Raw genomic sequence first — 20,292 nt, 5'->3', positions numbered from 1 at the left:
CTAACTTTTTGGTCACCCCTAGAACTATTGCCTCCATTTTAAAATTATCTTTAACAAAATAGTCAAGTTTTTAATATTTGAACCAAAAAATTTCTATTGCGTACTTCGTATGAGTATAAACCATTCTTAATTAGTAATGTTGCTTGACTTTTTCAGGCATAACAAGAAGGGATCATCCCCCCATGTTTTTGCATGTGGAACTTCTGTTTCCCAGATTTATATTTGCTGAAGATCTTTTTCATCCCTTTGTTTATTCTATTAATCGGTCACGAATCTTAGCTTAATTTGTTATTTGTGTTCGTTGTTTCTTTTTTATTGCATTTTAATTAATAAGTTGTACGGTTTAAGTTCAATAGTTAGGGGCAAAAACTTGACTACCTCTCAACTCCATTTTCATCCAACTTTCTCCCAAAATCTTCAATAATTTCGATAGTTTCATCATAGTAATACGTAGTAAAGTATAGTATAGCCATTCATTCTTTGCATCACTATTTCGCTTATTCATTTGATGGGTTATGTGAACACTTCAAATAGCATAAAGATCATCATCTTATGCAGTTTCGTCGTCATCGTCGTGCTTAGGGGCACTATTGGAATTGGAAACCTCGATAGATCTATATCTGGAGTAGAGAATCGAGCCCTCAATAACGAGACAAATCAAGTCCTTGTAGACACAAATTTCAACAAGAACACACTGGATCAAAATGGTAAGAATGAACCACCCGTTAACCCTAATGTGACCTACACATTGGGTCCAATGGGTCAAGATTTCGACAAGGATTTATCAGATCCTAATCACCAGGACAAGCCACCTATCGACCTCAATGTTACCTATACGTTGGGGCCAAAGATAGACAATTGGGATTCCCTACGCCAAGAATGGATCAAGCAAAACCCGAACTTTCCTAACATAGTAGGTGGGAAAGGCCGGGTTTTGCTTGTGACGGGTTCACCACCCGACCCTTGTGAAAACCCATTTGGGGATCACTATTTGGTGAAGGGGATTAAGAACAAGATTGACTATTGTAGGTTACATGGGATTGAGATTATGTACAACATGGCACATCTAGATGAAGAAATGTCCGGGTTTTGGTCAAAACTACCCTTGATTAGGAGACTAATGATTTCACACCCAGAAGTTGAGTGGTTTTGGTGGTTGGATAGTGATGCACTTTTCACCGATATGGTATTTGAAGTTCCACTACAAAAGTACAAAGACCACAACCTTGTGATCCATGGGTATCCGGGTTTGTTAGAGGAGAAATCATGGATATCACTCAACACCGGAAGCTTTCTCCTACGAAATAGTCAATGGTCATTAGACTTGCTAGACGCTTGGGCCCCCATGGGCCCAAAGGGTACGATAAGGGATGAGGCCGGGAAGATCCTAGCCGCGAATTTAAAAGGAAGGCCCGTTTTTGAGGCAGACGATCAATCCGCATTGATATACTTGTTGATCACTCAAAAGGAGAAATGGATGGAGAAGGTGTTTATTGAGAATTCTTACTATTTGCACGGGTTTTGGTTGGGTTTAGTTGACAAATATGAAGAAAATGTTGAGAAGTACCATTCTGGATTAGGGGATGAAAGGTGGCCTTTTGTGACACATTTTGTGGGGTGTAAGCCTTGTAATAGTTTCCGGGATTACCCGTTTGAGAAATGTTTTAAGAGTATGGAAAGAGCGTTTAATTTTGCCGACGATCAAGTTCTTAAGCTATATGGGTTAAGGCATGGAAGCTTATTGAATCCTAATGTTAAGAGGTTTAGAAATGAAAGTGATAAACCTCTCAAGTTTGTAGATGAATTTGATATCCGAAGACATATAGTCATTGGTTCATCAAATTAAAGTGTTTGTAATAACGCGTATTTTTTGTTGATGAATGTCGATTCAATTATATACTTCGTACTACGTATGTAATTATGCATTGTATAGCAGAATGTCACAAAATATTTTTGGCTCGATGATATTAGTTAAGGAGTATAGACTTATACGTAGTTCCATAGCGATGTTGATTTTTATAGACTTGTAGCCGCATAGTCATATTGATCTACGGAATAATATTAATTTATTCGTACTTTAAATTTATGTGTTTTGATAAACATAATACAATTGTTTTTTTTTTTTTTGGCATAAGTAGCTAGATTATGTACAATGTACTCCGTAATTTTTATTTCTTAATGAGCAATTAGCTAGCACCAAAAAAAATTAATTCAAGCTAGGACTATTGTTAAGAATAGTATCTTTCAACCTCAAAGTTGACTAGGGTTATTTTGGGGGTGAGGATCACTTTTCCTTCCCCCACCTTTAAAGTTTAAAGGACCTAACTCGTTAACTGAGATTGTTTAACCCATGTTGAGATTTCATCGATTAGGTAGAACATTTCTTTTTACCTACCAAATTAAAACTAACTTTCACCAGAAATAAAACGAGTAATTAGTTGACATATATTATTAGATAATTATGCCTTGTTCTCGACTTGTTATAAGTTAAAATAACTTAAAATGTGTATTCTGACTTATTTCACTAATCTACGCCGTCCAAAACACATTATACATGTATTATCATGATCCTACAAACAAAGAAATTGCCTCATATAAACTATAAACTCAGTGCATGTTGATATCTGAAGAAATTGCCAACACGTGACATTTAAGGGGTGTTCTATTCACTTAAAAGAAGGTTTCAGGTATATTAAGAGTGCATTTTTTTTCACTTTGACACTGTAACTTTTAATCAACTCCGACCAATTAAAAGTTTAATGAGTTCTAATTGGGTGTAATAAATTTAATCCCTCAATTTACTTTATTGCAATCAAGTGAATCAAATTCAGGCTCTGCTATTTTTTATTTTACAAAATACACAAATTCTTATTTACAATTTAAAAGTTAACTCAAAATGCTTACAAGTTAAGTTTATATGTGTAAAAGTTATCTATTTTTAAGTGAATTTTTTTTTCATTTTAATAAAACTTATTTTTTTTAAAATCACTAATAATGTATAAAATTAATCATTTAACCCTTTAAAATATTTATCTATCAAAGTTTTTACTAATATAAAATTTAATCAAAACTAGGTTAAAGTTACAAAAAAAAAGGGTTAAAGTTATCTTGGTGTACAATAAATTTATTGTACACCTTGTGCGCGCAAAACTTTTTGTACAAAATAAGTCCAGATAAGTTCAATTAATTTCAGATAATATAAATTTAGAAAAAATAATTTTTTTTTTACATAAATAATTTTATTTGAAATATTTCTTTTTTCAGATAAAATAAATCGAATAGAACGAAATAATGTGAAATAATGTTTTTCGATCAACTCAATGGTTTAATCAGTTTAATAGATCTGAGTTAGGTTTCAATAAGCTAGATAAATTCAATTCAAGTAAAGTTCTTTCAAAGGCTGGACCTTTTTCAATTTAGGATGACGGAGTGCGAAATGGTAGAACCACAAGTCCACAATCACTTGTACAGTGACTAGATGAGAAATTAGAACATGGAGGAGCTAGAAGAGGAAGGATCAAATGGATTCAACGATTGGGAGTCTCTTCCCTCCACCCACAACCGCCACAACCACCACCCTCCATCTTCTTCCGCCTCCTCTCATAAACGCCCTCCTCTTCAAACCACCCTTTCTCACCACCATCACAACCACGACCATCATCGCCATCTTGCTATCTTCCCGCCAATCAATCACGAAGGGCTCCCCATCCCACCACTACCCCCACCGCACGCGCCGCTCTCTCTCTCCAATTGCAACTCGGACACCGATTCTCCCTCCTCATCCCCTTCTCCTCCCCCACCAAAGCCCCAGAATTCCCAGTTGATTAAATGGTTTGATTTCGCCCTTCATCTCTGGAATTTCAAGCTCCGTTCCTCCCTTAACCAACTTCGTTCTCGTCGGTTGTTTTCTTCAATTCTTCCGGTGGCTACCACGGCGTCGGTTTTGGCTGTTTTATGGTTCTGGGTCCGACGGCGGCGGAGGCAGCCGTTACGCAGACATGGTGGAACGGAGAGTATTGAGCATTTGAAGCTTGTAATTAAGGAAAAAGACGAGGTGAGTTTATTTTGTTTTACTTGTTTCCTTTGAATTGTTTGTTGATTTCTCAAATTTTGGCATTGTGTTTGAATTGTTTGTTGATTTCTCAAATTTTGGCATCTGCTATGCAATGTGGTTCTTTTACACTGGCTTATAATGAAGTGTAGAGCACTTATGCTATGATTTTATGACAATGGGTGCTGCTTTTGCAAATTACTTGGAATTTCTCTGCTTTTCTTGGAGTGCGATAATTTTTGTGAGAAATGAGTGAACTTTTCACAATGCAGTGTTCCAAACTTCCAAATATACTTGCAATAATTTTGATGAACATCTAGATACTACATGTATGATATGATATAGTCGAACTCATATAGTTTCTTTGTGTAAGGGGTGAGGAGGTTGGGGTGAAGATTAAAGTGTGTTAGGAGTGGTTTGTGTGGCATTTTGGATTGCCAAGGTGCAATTGTGTGGTTAGATATTGGCGATTTGGCGTACAACTTAATAGTTCTTAGTATTTCTTGGACTTATTGGCTCCTATCTGAATTTATTTTTCCCGAAACTTATTCTTTAAGAACTGATAAAGTGACAAGGGTTTCCCAAGTTTAATTCACAAACAAACTTTTAACAAAGTCCAGGTGAGGCCGTGAGGGCCAATATGTGTAGATAAAAAATAAGTTAGTCCAAATTAGGGATAATAAGTTCAGATGAGAGGAAATAAGGTGAAAAGAACAAAGGTTTAGTCTAAGAAGTTATGCATGTTCTTGCATTTCACCATGACATCTGGTGGCATTTGATCGTCTCCTAATAGATAATTTTACTTGTTATGAACTATGAAGGAAGAGAGGAAATGTGGAATTGAGGTATGCTAGTGTAGGAGTGAGAATAAACTGCTGATTTACCTTCTGTTTCATGGCGTTCTTTCTGTAAACGAAGCAGCTAGCTAATTTGCGATATTCAACAATAATCCCCTTCTACTTGGTTATGTTGGCAAGATTTATGGCTAATATTGTTCAAGGATGATAGTTTTCATAACGTATTTGCTAGAATCTATAATGAAAGGTCCCAGAAATTTTTTATACAAATTTCCATGCAATGCTTCACAACATAGTTGAATATCAGTAGTACTCAGTAGATTTCAATCTAAACCATTTTAGTATAGATGTTCAATTTTTTTAAAGGCAATGGAGTAATGGACATGTAGTCGCACTTTCAGGGTTAGGATAATATACTGACACTTGAACAGAATGTATAAGGACCAGTTTCAAATGGTCTGGCAGAAAAAAAAATCTAGCTTCAGGATCAGCGCTGTAAATATCCATTTAACCAATTCTGTTAGTACTGTTAGTGACGGTTACCTCTGAAAAATGGAATCTGATTTGTTTGTGATTGTTTATTTTCGAGTCATACTATTTTCTTAGGTAATAGACATTGCTAGTTTGCTACAGCGGACTTGCTATCACGAGATATCTCTGTGAGTCACTTTTGAACATGCTATGTAGCATAATGCTAAATATGCGACGATGTACTCACCCTGTTCAAGAAACAGGGAGGCTGTTTATTGCCTTTGAGGTTAGAGCCTTAGAGGGAGCCATGAATTGTTCCAATCCTTGAAAGGCTGAGAACATGATGTAGCCATCCTTCTATGTTGTGAAATAATCATGTCGATAACTCTAGTGGTAATTTGTTTCTGAGTGTTAGTACACCTATTTAAAATGCTTTGAGCAGCCACTGTCTTGGATGATGTAAAGTGAATTTGGTAGTTCTTGTTCATACCAAGAATATTTTTGACATGGAAACCTTCAATCATCTCATACGGGTTGTACATCTCATGCTAGGATGGCTTTTTCAACGTAGTTACTTGCTCTGAGGTCACTCTTTGTGCGATGGAAAGTGACAACATGTGTTCTCCTTGTTGTAGCTTGTAGGACTCTTTTGAAAGCCTTGCTCATAGAGATTAAACTAGGATTCCTGTTCTTATGAAGTCTTGATGACATGTGATTTCTTAGTTGTACAATGTAGTTAGGATTTTCCGGTGAGGAACTTTTCTAAGCTTTGGCCCTTGCTCATGGAAATTAGTTTATGAGTTTATGTGATCTCTTGTTGGGCTCTTTCAAAGAAATATATTGTTGTAGAAGGATTTTGGTCACCATTTGGTTGCAAATTGGTCAACCTAAACTTCCTCATGAAGATTAGTAGATCACCATAGGCTTAAAGTTTGTTCCTTATATGCCCCTATCCTAAAAAGTTCATTTGCTGTCAACTCGAAAATTGTTACCCCTCTCCAATCTCTCTCCTTTAGTAATTGTGAATTCATGGAGGGGAAAAGGTAACAACATTTAATAGAATATCACCACCACTTTTTGTTACTTACCTCCATCCCAGTGTTTAAAAAAGCGCAAAGCGTACTAAAGCGATATGAGTCCTACAGCTTAAGCGTAAAGCGCAAGCGCAAAGCGCGAGCTTCATCGAAGTGAAGCATACTTTTAAGAATTCAAGGTTTCTTTACCATTATGGATATATATCTTACTAAAATAACCACAAAAACACATAAACATCAGATTTTCTTCCCTATTGCTCCTTGTTTTAACAAAGTAAAGCATATAACATAGTGTTTATCATGTAATATCCACTAGGAAACAAATATACTATGCTATTTTCAAAAGGATATGTCATCTTCTTTTTTTGTTCTTTTTTCTTTTCTTTTGGACTCTTGGCCCACTTTCTATTGTTAAGGATTAATAGGATTAATCTGAAAGTTCTTATATCCCTCTTGCATGAAACTGGTAAATTAAGCTTGTAGCTGGTAAGTAAAGTTTAAAGGTTCCAGGCTCTTCCAGATTTATCAGTTAAGTTTTCATGTATGTAAATAATACATTCTCCTCATGTGGGTTGTACATATTGTACCCGTGTTCTGATGCTTTATCTATCTTGGCATATGAAACTCTTGCCCTCTTATTTCAAGTATGGAAGTTTTTTTTACTGCATTAAGTTTTTGCGGAATTTGGGGGCGAGGAACAAACTAGGCATCACATGTAAAAGTGGTTAACTAGTGTTCTTGGTGCATCGTGGTATACTGGTATGCCATGGACTTGAAATTCGAATTTGTTCCACAACTAAATTGATCAAGAGAACGAGAGATAACTTTTTTTATTCTTTTGATTCTGACACTTATATTCCAATTGGTTTTGCTACTTTGAATTCTGCATTTTTTCGTGAATTGCGATGTTTGTTCTATCATGCCTTCATGTGTTTAATCTACAGTGTATTATGTTAACAGTGTTCCTTTTGATATATGTTATTTGTGGAATGGATCATTCATTTGCTACAATTATCATCTCATTTTGTTTTGTTACTTACTTATTGTACTAAAAGCTGTATGCGTTCATATGCAGAAGATTATTCAGCTCTTAGAGCAGATTGCTCTAATGAATAAGGTGTTGCTAACACGATACAAAATTCCTGTTTCAAGGGCTAGCTGATTATTCTAAGAATAAACATTACTGCAATTAGGAATGTGGCTGGCTCATCAGGACCACCAATCAGGTGTGCAACTGTGCTATTTGTTTTCTATTCATTTATTTACCTTATACATATACGTAGTAATACAAATTGGCCAAAGTATATTATAAGCCTAATACGTACATAAAGTTTTGTTTTACAGTTTAGTTTGAGTTTTTTTTTTGTGCGCCTATGCTTGTAATACCATTGTTGATAACAGTATCGTCTCTTTGTAGAAGTAGTCTCCTCAATCTTGGCTTAATATATGCCTACAGTATGTTCATGTTTTTCAGAGTCACACTTCTTGTACTGCATAATTTTTAGTGGAACTGCCGCTTTTGGCTAAATATCTGCAGTTCGGTTACATCAGGAAAATTTTGGGTGCATAATTTTATTTTTGCTAAATGATTTACACCTGGTTTTGCTTATTTTAAACTTTACTTATTTTTTATTATCTCTTACAATATTTCTTCTATAATATATAAATACATTTTTCTCTTATCTTACTTTCATTAATTCCACTTTCTCTTCAGTTTTTTCTTTTTTTACTTCCTGCTCCTTTCTGGATTGATTGGTGAAAATAACGATCTCCTACGACGATTCATGTTAGCCGACCCCAAATCATTTTGGGACTAAGGCTTTGTTGTTGTTGTTCATTTACACCTGGTTTTGCAACGGCATCTTATTCGGACTTCTAAATCTTATCATCGCCCTTTATGGGCCTGGCCGATCCCCATTTCTCTGTTACATACGTTCAAAATGTTGCATTTAACAGTTAGTTCTGATGAGTCAGAGTGAACGTCTTCAAAGGTTTCCCCCTACTTGCATAATTGCATTTCACAAGTTTCTTTGCTGAAGTTGACAATTTAGCTAAGTTATGATTATAAAATAAAGCTGGAATTGTGTGGTACTCCGTAGTATATAGAAAGGTCATATTCAATTACATCCTTTTGTTAATTGTAGAATTTACGTTGAATGCAGACACGTTTGAACTGGCATAATTATATGCATGAAACTGCACGACTGCAGGTATTAGTCTACAGCTAAATAAACTTGTCAATCTACGGTGTTATCTATTTTTATGAATTACAATCCGCAGACTGCATCTTTAACGTATATTTTTAGCCTTTTAGGTTAATTTGGGCGAGTATTTGGACCTATGTTTCTTGACACCGAAAACAACAGCAATACTTAGCCCCTGAGATGGAAATTCAGGACAGAAATCTACAGCATATAAATAACATTAGAATTCTTCATTGCAGTATAATTTCTGTATGTATAAGTATACAACAAACATTACTATGAAGCTATGAACATATATAAATTATACCAAAAATCCTCGTTATACGGGATACAAATCGGTTTTCATTAACCGAAAATGGTGAACCAGCAACTTTGATGAACCAGCAACTATATGTCTCCGTATATCAAGTTCATCCACAATCTTGAGAGGTTTGTCAGTTTCATTTCTGAATCTCTTGATGTTAGGACTCAACAACCCCTTATGTCTAAACCCATAAAGCTTAAGAACTTGATTATCGGCGAAGTTGAATGCCCTCTCCATACTCTTCAAGCATTTCTCAGCTGGATAATCCCCGTAACTACCACAAGGCTTACACCCTACAAAATGAGTCACAAAAGGCCACCTTTCGTCCCCTAATCCAGGATGATATTTCTCAGCCATTTCTTCGTATTTGTCAACTAAACCCAACCAAAATCCGTGCAAATAGTAAGAATTCTCAACAAACACCTTATTCATCCACTTTTCTTTCTGGGAAATCAACAAGTATATCAATGCGGATTGATCATCCGCTTCAAAAGCTGGCCTTCCCTTCAAATTCGCGGTCAGAAGTTTACCGGCCTCATCCCTAACTACGCCCTTAGGACCCATGGGTGCCCAAATATCAAGCAAGTCCAACGACCACTGAGAGTTTCGAAGGAGAAAGCTTCCGGTGTTTAGCGCAATCCATGATTTCTGCTCGAATAACAAATCGGGGTACCCGTGGATCACAAGGTTATGTTCTTTGTACTTCTCTAATGGAACCTCAAACACCATGTCAGTGAAAAGTGCATCACTATCCAACCACCAAATCCACTCGACCTCTGGGTGAGAAAGCATCAACTTCCTGATCAACGGCAGTTTCGCCCAATACCCTGCCATTTCCTTGTCTAAATGAGCCATGTTATACATAATCTCAATCCCATGTAACCTACAATAGTCAATCTTATTCTTCACCCCCTTTAACAAGTAGTGATCCCCAATTGAGTTATCACAAGGGTTAGGTGGTGAACCCGTCACAAGCAAAACCCGGCCTTTCCCACCTACTATATTAGGAAAGTCCGGGTTTTGCTCGAGCCACTTCCAACGTTGAGTATCCCAGTTGTCAATCTTCGGCCCCAAAGTGTATGTCACATTGGGGTTAAAGTGTAGCTCATTCTGATCATCAGGATCAGACAAGTCCTTATCTGACCGAATCTCAGCAAGTATCCGGTTGGTCTCCTTAACGAGATCTTGATCCTCGGCCTCAGACAAGAAGCCAGTTAGGTCACCGATTCCGATAGTGCCCCTGAGCACAAGGATGGTTATGAGCCCACATAAGATGGTGATCCTTATATTACTGATGGTTTTCTGCGTCTGTCGCCCTCTCGTAGGTTTCCCGTTCATACTGTCATTATGACCCATGTAACAAATGAAATAATGAACGAATAAATGTTTGTTTAAAGGGATGAAATAATGAATGAATAAAATGGCCAATTTCTGGTTCTTGAATTTAAAAGCTTGTTAAATTTGTGCACTATTTAAGAACATGGTTTGTAGAAGTCGGAGGGTTGAGAATTTGATTTGTTTTTGTTTTGAGTTGTCAATAGATCATGGTTAGCTTTGACAATTGACGCGTAGTGGGTGTTTAGTTGATTGTTTTCAAGATTGAGGCTCTTGTAACTTGTAACCAATTAAGTAGTAGTTGAAAGAAAGTTGGGTACCATCATTTTCCAATCCTTGTATGTTATGTTGCCAAAATAAATAAACAAGTAAACTCTTCCGTTTTTAAATGAGCTTGAAAAGTATGGGTCGATAGGAAAAGTGGTGGATCTTAGCAAAAAATAAAATAAAATATGAGGGTCAAGGTCTGAAACTTCAACCTCTTGTTAAATGCAGGTGCATTGAATCTATATGTCACGGTATTTTATATGCATATTTCAGCTTGTATAACTAATAACTTTTTAAAATATATTAAGGGACGCGCCTCGTATGGTTTTGGTGGAAGATCCCCCCTGCTAATCTCACAGAACCTCATGGTTAAAGTTGTAAGACATTATGGTTAAAGTTTATCTTCTTTAACCAAGTTATTTAGAAAACGGTGGAGTAATTGGAAAATTTTCATGTGAGTTGGCGCAAGAAATTAAGTCATCTAATCTAATCAATCTTTTAAAAGAGAAAAAAATAAAGCTTGACTAGTAAGATATCATGATGTTTTCTTTTCTACGCGTTGGAGTTAGCAGCTACGAGTAGCATTTTTTTCTTGTAATCTTGTTACTTCGTGTTTTGCTGTTAAGAAAATGTCATTAGTGGCTAATCTAATTAGGTTAAGGTTTCTTAATTCTAACTAGCTTTTGAGCCCGTTCATAGAACAGGCGGTTGTATAGTGGTTATTCAGATGTCTTTTGAAGTTTTAATTAGCGAATACTTCTGATTTTTGGTAATATATGAATTAAATAGAGGTGTAATTTGAAGGTTGGAAAAATATAAAAATTATTTGTGGAATAAATATTGGATGTTAAATGGGTGGAGTGGAAGAGACTAATGAGTATATTAGCCTATTAATAACTTGATGTTGAATAAGGAAAATGGAGTGAAAGAGGCATTAGAATTTGTAAATCTTAGAAACAATAAAGAAAAATTGAAAAAAAATAAAATAAAATGATGGATGAAAGGAGAGATGTCATGACTTCTAATAATAAGATGCCACATGACTTCTAATAATAAGATGCCACATGACTTCTAATAATTTATGGTGTTTCTTTTTAAATACTAAGTATAGATGTGTCAATTATTCTATGGGAGCGAGGAAAGAAAAAAGAAGAAAAACCAATACGATCTTCATGACTGTAAAATTTTGTTAAACTAAGAACCAGAACAAAGTTTAATGGAGTTATGCTAAATTGCCTATCATTCATAATATCATCACTTTCAAAGAGTCAGATAAGTGGGGAATTCTAGTGTAGCAAAAAAGTTAAGTTGGAAAAGCTTTCTAATACACAAGTTGTTTACGTGTTCTAAATGGACGCTCGCTGTTCTTGATTTAGCCAACCTCTCATACGCTCCATGAAATGCTAGTGAGAGCTCATAGATAGAACCAATGTGTCTATTATTCTTAAACATTATTTGCCCTACTTTCTAATTTGGTTGTACGACGTACAAGAGTTAAAAGGCGTTACAAATTACAAACCGGGGAAGAAAATTCGAACTTAAAACCTATTGTACATAGATCTTTGGTCTTTGCTACTAAGCTAAGACATTATTGACGCATTATTTTTCCATGATTATGCTAAGTTGCAGATTTGGAGTTACAAAGATAGTCACTAAATTTATCAATATAGCTTTCATGCAAACTTTTATCAGCAAAGATGACACTCAACTTCTGTGCCTCATCTTTAAACATCTTACCAGCTTCATCTTGGAGCACAAGTGTGAGTGACTCAGCCACTGAGTTTCTTGTAAACGATCCATCTTCGTCGTTCCGTGGTATCTCAACCCCAACCCTTTTGTCGCGGCTCATTAATCTTGCATACAACCCATGATCAATAGCCAATGGCAGCATTATCAGCGGCTTCCCAAACTGAAGCGCTTCTATAATCGAACTCCATCCACAATGCGTTAAAAACCCTCCTATCGACTCATGACTAAGTATCCTGAGTTGAGGTGCCCAGCTAGTCCAAATCATACCACGACCTCGTGTTCGCTCCTCAAACCCCTCGGGTAGTTCCAGTGGAGACGTTGCAGACCTCCGAAACACCCAGAAGAATGGTGATTCGGATAGCTCCAACCCGAGTGCCAACTCCGTAAGCTGGTCTTGATTCAGTTCAAACTCACTCCCGAATGCTACATACACAACAGAACCCTTTGTTTGTTTTTCCTGCCAACCAGTAATCAACTTCCAAGTGTCTTCTTCTTCTTCTTCTCCTAGGCCGTCTTCCAAAGAGGGAGGCAGTAACCCCAAGGGAAACACAATCTTCTCATCAAGATCTTCTAGAAGCTGCAGATATTCAGCTTCTAGCTCTGCGCAACTGCGCACTGCAAGCAAATCACACCCCTTAACACTACCCTGCAGTCGAAAGATGTCAGAAACACCAGAAGATGATATCTGGTTTGAACTGTGTAATATACTTGTCGCTTCGTGCGGGAGAAAATAGACGGAGCTGTTAGGGAAGGGAATCCACGGTGGAGGGCTACCGAGGTCGGTCCAAGCACCCGAACTCCCTTCCATTTGTTTAGTTGGGAAAACTGAAAGTGTCCTAGCAAAATATATGGAGAAGAACACTTTTCGGATGCCGAGTTTATCAGCAATAGGTGGAAGCCAGTAGCAGCAGAAGTCATAGATGATCCAGTCTAAAGAACATGATTCAAGAAATTTGGTCATGGGTTCTTGTAGACCGTCAAAGGCTTTCTTAAGAAGATCAGTTCCTATCTCAAACCCGACATCGGAAGTTGCCTCGGCGTCGAATGGTAGGTTTTCGACTCGAGGCAACGGAAGAGGGACTAGTGTGATCAAAGGGGATAAGTTATCGGAGATTTTAGGAAGGCGTTGGAGGTTTCGAGGGGTCGAAACGAAGAAAATGTGGTGTCCCTTTGTAGCTAACTGTTTGGAAAGCTCTAGGTAAGGTATTATGTGACCAAATGCTAGCCATGGGAACATAACTATGTTGAGCTTCTTACTGTCTTCCATGGTTTTTTCAAGAGAGATAGAATAATGTTGTATTGCTTAATTGTGCAGTGTACGTTTACCTTATCATCATATAATGGGAGGAGGCAAGTGACTCTATTCTCACCCCACTTACGCCAAATAAATGAGTTAGCTAGACAATTAAGAAATAGCGATCAATGTGGTACGTATATTGTCCCTAGCTTCTTGACTATAGCAAATAGGGATGTCAGTGGGCGGGTTTCGCGGGAGACCCGCCCCGCATCCGTCCCAAGTAGGCGGGGATGGAGGTAGGTTTGGTGGGTGATGGGGTGGGGATGGGTATAAAAATCGTACCCGCCATGGGTGATGGGGCGGGTGTGGATTTTGTGTTGAACCCGCCCCATCCCCGCCCGCCCCGCCCCATCCCCACTCGCCCCGCTTCATACCCGCCATGGGTGATGGGGTGGGTTTGGATTTATTTGCATCTTTAGGTGATAATATAAGTTTAGGTGAGATTTTTATGTTTTTTGTTTGAATTTTTTTATGACGAGTATTTTTTGATTATATAGGTTACTTTAGTCATTAGTATTTTTTTTTTTTCTATAGTTAACTTTGACTAATCCGTATATATAGCAAATATTTGCTAAATAAGAAAAATTAGGTGGGTATTAGCGCGGGTATGAAGCGGGGATAAGACGGGGATGGATACCCAGTTGGATGGCGGGGCGGGGATGGATTTTAGCTTACACCCGTTGGGGCGGGGATGGGGATGAATTTTGTACCCGCCATGGGTGATGGGGCGGGGATGGGGATGAAAATTTTAGGTGGGGATGGGGATGAAGGGACCTACATCCGCATCCGCCCCGCCCCATTGACATCCCTAATAGCAAATGGTGAAGTACTACCAACCACCGCGTGCATTCTAAGACCAACGCGTGCATATCATACGTCAGGACATGAAGTTAATGTCGTAATTAGCTTGTTTTTTGGTGTTAGCATTCGGTTCACCCTTAGGGCTAATCTGGATTCGGAGCGAGTTTTGGGTAGTTAGGTTTCAGTCCCCTCCCAATTGTTGTTGCGGGGGATCGAACACGGATTTTCCCTACTAAGTCCAGTTCCAATCACCACTAAACCAATAAGCAATTGGTATGTCGTAATTAGCTTGTGAATTAATTATAATCGTTACATAACATATGCAATCGGGGTGTATGTATTGGTTGTCGAACGTGCCCCTAGTAGTTCCAGATTTGTCACCCTAGTAGTTCCAGATTCGTCATAAAGAAACTTTTGCCATGTAAAGTAAGAGTTAAAATCTCTATTATATGATTAACATACAACGGCTTTTTATTAATATCAACAAATTCAATAAGAGAAAATAACACGTATGGAGCACAAATTGTGGAATAGAAGATCCAGACTGCGTTAATATTTACAACAATTAACACGTGATGATGCAATTGCTGATTTATGGCTAGTAGTTATAGTGGACCAGAATGGGTTTTTGGTTGTCAATTCATCCAATAACTTAATTATCTACTACCTACATGAAAGATAATTAATGTTGTTAATTTATCCAAATACCTTATTATTACCTAAAACCTATACTGCGTGGGAATGTGGGATTAAACACAAAATAAATTACGATAACAAGATGATGCTTCATCTTAATATTAGAACATATTGGGTGCACGGTGTACCCTCTCACATTTTCCCTTATATGTGAGGAGAACATATGAAAGGGACCACCCATGGATATAAACCCTTGGATGCACCCGAGTGCACCTAATAATTCTCAATGTATTTCATCATAAAAATAAAGATATTTCGTAATACTTTGTTGTTAATTAGATCTGTCAAACGGGTTGGTCGGGTTGTAAAAAAAATCGGATTCGGATTGAATCGGGTCGGTCAATTTAAATTCGGGTTTACAAATACTTGTTCAAGACCTGTCACGATCACTCGTGGGGTTGGTGTTAGAGTTGGTGATGGAGGGGAATTGAAGTTCCATCTTCCAGTGGGGTATGTGAAGTGGAATGTTGTTAGAATATGTATACGAAGTATAATTTGTGATTGATCGCACAATCCTTTTGATTGACCGTAATTTTTGGTGATTGATTGTAAGTTTATTATTATTTTATTTTATTGACAAAGGTTTCATATAATGAAAAGCGAATACAACCTAAAAACTAAAGAAAACTACATTACATCGCACTACAAATTATTAGGGAAGAACACTAGCATACACACAAAATACACAAAACAGAAATGATCGATGAACGTGCCTGAGGAAAAGCCTTGATTTAAAACAGAAGCTCGTAGCCTGGAAAACCACATGGGACTGGGCCTAGCCAGAGCTAGAACTTGAACCCACACCACATACATTACAAGGGAATTGAAGTGTGAATTTGACGATGATTGGAAAATGACACCGGAAAAGAGGTCTTTATATTGCAGAAACAAAGAAGCTCTTTGGTGATGGAAGATGATGAGAAGTGAAGAAAACCCCTGACAGAGAATGCATCCTGTTGAACAACACACACAAACACAGAACACCACTCCACTCCCAGAGATCAAACGACAAAACGACCGCCTAGAAGTCTGAAACCACTACTCGGGGTGACATTTTTCTTGGTGACTCTACCGTGAGAAACCTTACATTTAAATGCATGCCCTCTTTTTGCATCTCCTTCAAAGAAAGTAGCAAGAACCTGTAGGACATTTCTTGCCCCACACAAAGTTGGGGATTTGTTGGGGAGCCTCCTTCAATAGATAGATTACCAGCGATGACCGACGAAATTATCACCAACAAACTAACAACGAACACAACAAGAATAACAATCCCGTACGCAGACGTAAATCCCCTACTCCCATCAAAATCAGAGACAAACTCTTCCATCCAATAACCTCCTAAAGGATACCTAAATCTAACATCCTTAGGAATGGAACTACACTGGATTTCCTCCCCCACATAGGAGAGGTCCAACACCCTGATCAAACACGTTGAGCAAGGTGAAACTTCCTCCTGCAAACCCCAAATAACCAGCACAACCCCTTGACTCACCCAAATCCACAAACCAACAATCCCCCAAGATGACAAACTAATCCAAAACAAACCATGCCAACACAATACAGTACATAAACTACTAACAAGGCAAATTGAGCTCAAGCAACCCCACAAGACTACAAGGATAAAAATCCAAAGAAAACCAATATTCTGACCCTCTTCCAAGCCAACCAGAAGCCCAAGCAAACCAGACAACAAAAAGTGAAAATAAAACATCATGAAACTAATAAACAAGGTTATACAACTTACACCTTTTATTGAAACCGACAGGAAGCAATTGACAAGAAAAACCCTGACAATCGATGATCAACCAAACTCAAGGACCGGAGGAGAACAACGACAAATATAATCGGCCCAAGAAACCCACAAGCCACCACACCCGGTGGTGATGAGTTACTGGGAACTCCGAATAGACTACTACTCCGTATAACATTATTGAGAAACACCCAATCAACACCAAAGCCGATTACACTAGCTAAACACCGACTAAAACAAACAACTGGCCGCCGACGATGGTAGGTGAAACCGGGCTTGAAAACCTTCGAGAGCACCGATCTGCCAATTAAAGCGAGGATAACCCTAGAAAATAAGGAAGACAAAGAAATTAACACATATCTATCGCCGACGATGGCATCTATCACCAATCGTCAGCGGTGGAAGTAGGCGGTGGGTAAAGAGATACGATAGAGAAAAGTTGATTGATTATAATTGGTAAAGTAAATATTTCTTAGTCATATGTACCTAGATTAGCACTACCTTGTAGTTTGTATATATACATATTCAAGGAATAATAAACACTCACGGATTACCTTCCTTTATGGTCGAGTGCGGAGGTCGGATATAGAGGTGTTGCAAATGTCGTTTCTGAATCTTGTTTGATTCAAAACTTACTACTGGAGCTTCTTTGTCCTGTTAGTAAGGATATCTTGGTCTATTGCGGTAATGTAAGTGTGGTGTATTTCCCCAGCCAGTAATCCATTTTAACATCAACGCACGAAACATATCGAGATGGATCTTCATTTCGTACGCGAAAAGGTTGCAAAAGGACATGTGCATGTCCTACATGTTCCTTCCCATTACCAAATTGCTGAAATTTTTACAAAAGGACTTTCGCTCGTAATCTTTGATGATTTTCGGGACAGTCTCAGCGTACGCAAACCTCCCGCTTTAACTACGGGTGTGTGTTAGAATATGTATATAATTTGTGATTGATTGTAAAACGACTAAAAAATGCTTGCATATCAACTCAAGAATGTTGGTGCACCGGTCACCAACAACCGCCTAGTTCTTCAAATGGTGGTTGGCCTAACTGAAGATTATGCACACATGGGGGCAATTATCAAGCATATCAAGCCTCTTCCTTATTTCACAGAGGCTCGTTCCATTCTAGTGTTGGAAGAAGACGGAAAGGAGCAGCGACGCCTGCTTCAACTACACTACTCATTGGCGCCGTGAACCCACTAGGTGATGATGACCGTGATCGAGACAAGTTGTCGTCCCAAAATCCACCCTCTCATGGTAATTCTCGTGGCAATAATTCTGGCCACAAGAACAAAGGACACGACGGGCATGGCAAAGGAAAATACCACGGAGGCGGATAAGGTCGTGGTGGTGGTGGCTCCGGCCGTGGGAACATACAACTAGCATGCCCATCCTCGGACCGGTTGCTGGCAACCACCTGCACGAGTTGGTCCGTGACAATGGTCTCTATGGGGTCTTGTATCTTGGACTCCCCCTCCTTGCCCTGACCCAACAACACATTGGGATAAAACTGAACAAAAGCACCATGGGCTTGAAAACAATGCAGGAATTCTTGGGCCTCATCCAAATCAGTAGGCCTACTCAGCTTGTGTAGGAAATCAATGTGGGTATGCCCCGACTAATATAAACGCGGCTATGCACACAATGTCGCTCAATGTCCTTGATGATAATTGGTACATGGATATGGGTGCCACCTCACACATGACATCCAATCAAGGTACACTCTCGTCTTATTTCAATTTGGGCAAAAATTATCATATTACTGTTGGCAACGGTCATAAAATTTCAATTAATGGGTGTGGTCATGCATACTTTCCCCCTCCATGTCCCCTTTATCCCTTAAAAATATTTTTCACGCTCCTAAACTCATTAAATACTTGGTGTCTGTTCGAAAATTTACTATTGACAATGGTGTTTCAGTTGAATTTGACACCCTTGATTTTTATGTGAAGGATAATCGGACGGGAATGCATCTCATGAGATGTAACAGCAAGGGAGACCTTATACCCTCTCACCTCTGCCCTCTCAAATCAAATCTACATTCAACCTTTGCCGCCATCTCGTCCTCTACTTGGCATGATCGTCTTAGCCACCCCGAAGACGCTATTTTGAATATTCTTAGAAAATCTAATTCCATTGAATGTGATAAGACTATTATTTCTTCCATATTTCATTCTTGTGAGCTTGGTAAACATGTTAAGTGTGTTATCCATCAAACTCTATTGTTATTGCACCATTTGATATCGTGCATAGTGATATATTTACTTCCTCTATTTCGACTAATAATGGGCATAAATATTATGTTTTTTTTGGATGATTACACTAATTACTTATGGGCTATTCCTATTCACAAGAAATCACATGTTTTCCCTATTTTTTTTAAATTCTGTACCTATGTGTGTACTCAATTGGAGCGGAATATTAAGACATTTCAATGTGATAATGAGAGAGAATATAATATCGGACCTTTCTTAAAGCAAATTGAACTTCATGGCATGCTTTTTTCGTTCTCTTGTCCACATACATCCTCACAAAATGGGAAGGCCGAACGAAAAATTCGGTCCATCAATAACATAATTTTGACTCTCCTAGTGCACAAAATGCATCATGATCTATCTTTTGCAACTTATCTTCATAATATTTTACCAAGCAAAGTCCTAAATTATATACATATTCTAACAGTTGTTGTAAGTAAGGTGTTAGTTTGTGTGCATGGTGGGCAAAATAATAGGTTTGCGTACCGGCCTTCCATTGTCATCAGGGTTTGTAGAGAATAACAGTGGTTAGTTCTCGACTTAGCTTAGCAATGATCATCTTCATTACTTTGAAAAATCTTGGGGGTTTCATAGCACTCCACACTATGTTTCTCCTTCCGGGACAAAGAGTAGCACCCATGGTTTTGGGCACGGTGGGTCATAAGGATATGTGACTTTGTTTGAAGTTACGAACAAAGAATCCCAAGTGTTTTCTGGTCATTAAGATTGCTCGTGGAGCGAGTTCCGCATCTTGCCAAAGGCTTATGATCAATCGAAGTCTTGCCTTTCTTTTTTATTGTACCTTTCCTCACTCCATTTTCATATGTTCATAGAAGTTAGGTTTGAAATCCACCAATCTCATTACTGCACTCTTTTTGTTCTCGCTCAAGTGGCACCCTATGCTCAATTGGCCTTGGGGGGAAAAGGTAAAAGTTGTACATTCCTGCAGGTTTGATGAAATGCTCGTGAAGGAAACCTCACTCAGCCATGGCTCCCAAATTTGAAGATTGCAATGCAAACCAACTAAATATAGTGTTAGTTATTACTTTCTCTAGTTTGTAATAATGTTCGTTTTATCCTATGCTAAAAAAAACGTTATAGACAGTTACAGTTATAAAATTAGAAATCATATTGTTTTTTTCGTGAATGGGCCACCAATTAACTAAGGCTCTGTTCTGTTCGACTTATTTTGACTTGTTTCAGACAAACTAAGTTCAGATAAGTTAAGATAAGTTTAGATAAGTTCAGTTAAGTTCAGATAAGTTCATATAATAT

General features: G+C 38.0%; 4 protein-coding genes across 8 annotated transcripts; 2 read left to right on the top strand and 2 right to left on the bottom strand.

Annotated features, from left to right (window-relative positions):
• The first annotated feature begins 196 nt into the window (after positions 1 to 196).
• Positions 197 to 2,076, top strand: LOC110798785 (probable xyloglucan 6-xylosyltransferase 3). The gene has a single exon (XM_022003982.2). It carries the CDS (start codon positions 509 to 511, stop codon positions 1,844 to 1,846), a length of 1,338 nt encoding a protein of 445 aa, XP_021859674.2. The 5' UTR covers positions 197 to 508; the 3' UTR covers positions 1,847 to 2,076.
• A 1,298-nt stretch (positions 2,077 to 3,374) lies between these two features.
• Positions 3,375 to 9,140, top strand: LOC110799728 (uncharacterized). Of its 5 annotated transcripts, none has more exons than XR_008920555.1 (4): positions 3,396 to 4,054; positions 7,429 to 7,579; positions 8,516 to 8,563; positions 8,668 to 9,139. XR_008920555.1 is itself a non-coding variant. In XM_022005008.2 (2 exons), exons 1-2 carry the CDS (start codon positions 3,494 to 3,496, stop codon positions 7,513 to 7,515), a joined length of 648 nt encoding a protein of 215 aa, XP_021860700.2. In that variant the 5' UTR covers positions 3,375 to 3,493; the 3' UTR covers positions 7,516 to 7,832. The 5 variants fall into 5 exon arrangements, 2 of the variants coding, with proteins under 2 accessions (XP_021860700.2, XP_021860707.2); XR_008920556.1 differs by having other exon boundaries at positions 8,660 to 9,139; XR_008920554.1 differs by having other exon boundaries at positions 8,516 to 9,140.
• On the bottom strand, positions 8,877 to 10,321 carry LOC110799720 (probable xyloglucan 6-xylosyltransferase 5). Its single transcript, XM_022005001.2, has one exon. The coding sequence runs from the start codon at positions 10,215 to 10,217 to the stop codon at positions 8,877 to 8,879; it is 1,341 nt and encodes a 446-aa protein (XP_021860693.2). The 5' UTR covers positions 10,218 to 10,321.
• Positions 10,322 to 11,882: 1,561 nt separating this feature from the next.
• LOC110799713 (putative UDP-rhamnose:rhamnosyltransferase 1) lies at positions 11,883 to 13,596 on the bottom strand. Its single transcript, XM_022004991.2, has one exon. The coding sequence runs from the start codon at positions 13,477 to 13,479 to the stop codon at positions 12,082 to 12,084; it is 1,398 nt and encodes a 465-aa protein (XP_021860683.2). The 5' UTR covers positions 13,480 to 13,596; the 3' UTR covers positions 11,883 to 12,081.
• Between the last annotated feature and the right edge of the window lie 6,696 nt (positions 13,597 to 20,292).

Source organism: Spinacia oleracea, chromosome 5, assembly GCF_020520425.1.
Source record: "Spinacia oleracea cultivar Varoflay chromosome 5, BTI_SOV_V1, whole genome shotgun sequence".
NCBI classification, from domain to species: Eukaryota; Viridiplantae; Streptophyta; class Magnoliopsida; order Caryophyllales; family Amaranthaceae; genus Spinacia; species Spinacia oleracea.
The sequence above is the reverse complement of the archived record's forward strand: the minus strand, read 5'-3'. Positions and strand labels throughout refer to the sequence as shown.

Bases quoted from the DNA above. Each gene is read 5' to 3' on its own strand.
- LOC110798785 (XM_022003982.2), top strand. From the start codon at position 509: ATGGGTTATGTGAACACTTCAAATAGCATAAAGATCATCATCTTATGC.
- LOC110799720 (XM_022005001.2), bottom strand. From the start codon at position 10,217: ATGGGTCATAATGACAGTATGAACGGGAAACCTACGAGAGGGCGACAG.
- LOC110799728 (XM_022005008.2), top strand. From the start codon at position 3,494: ATGGAGGAGCTAGAAGAGGAAGGATCAAATGGATTCAACGATTGGGAG. The intron at 4,055-7,428 runs GTGAGTTTATTT...GTTCATATGCAG, and splicing joins TAATTAAGGAAAAAGACGAG to AAGATTATTCAGCTCTTAGA.
- LOC110799713 (XM_022004991.2), bottom strand. From the start codon at position 13,479: ATGGAAGACAGTAAGAAGCTCAACATAGTTATGTTCCCATGGCTAGCA.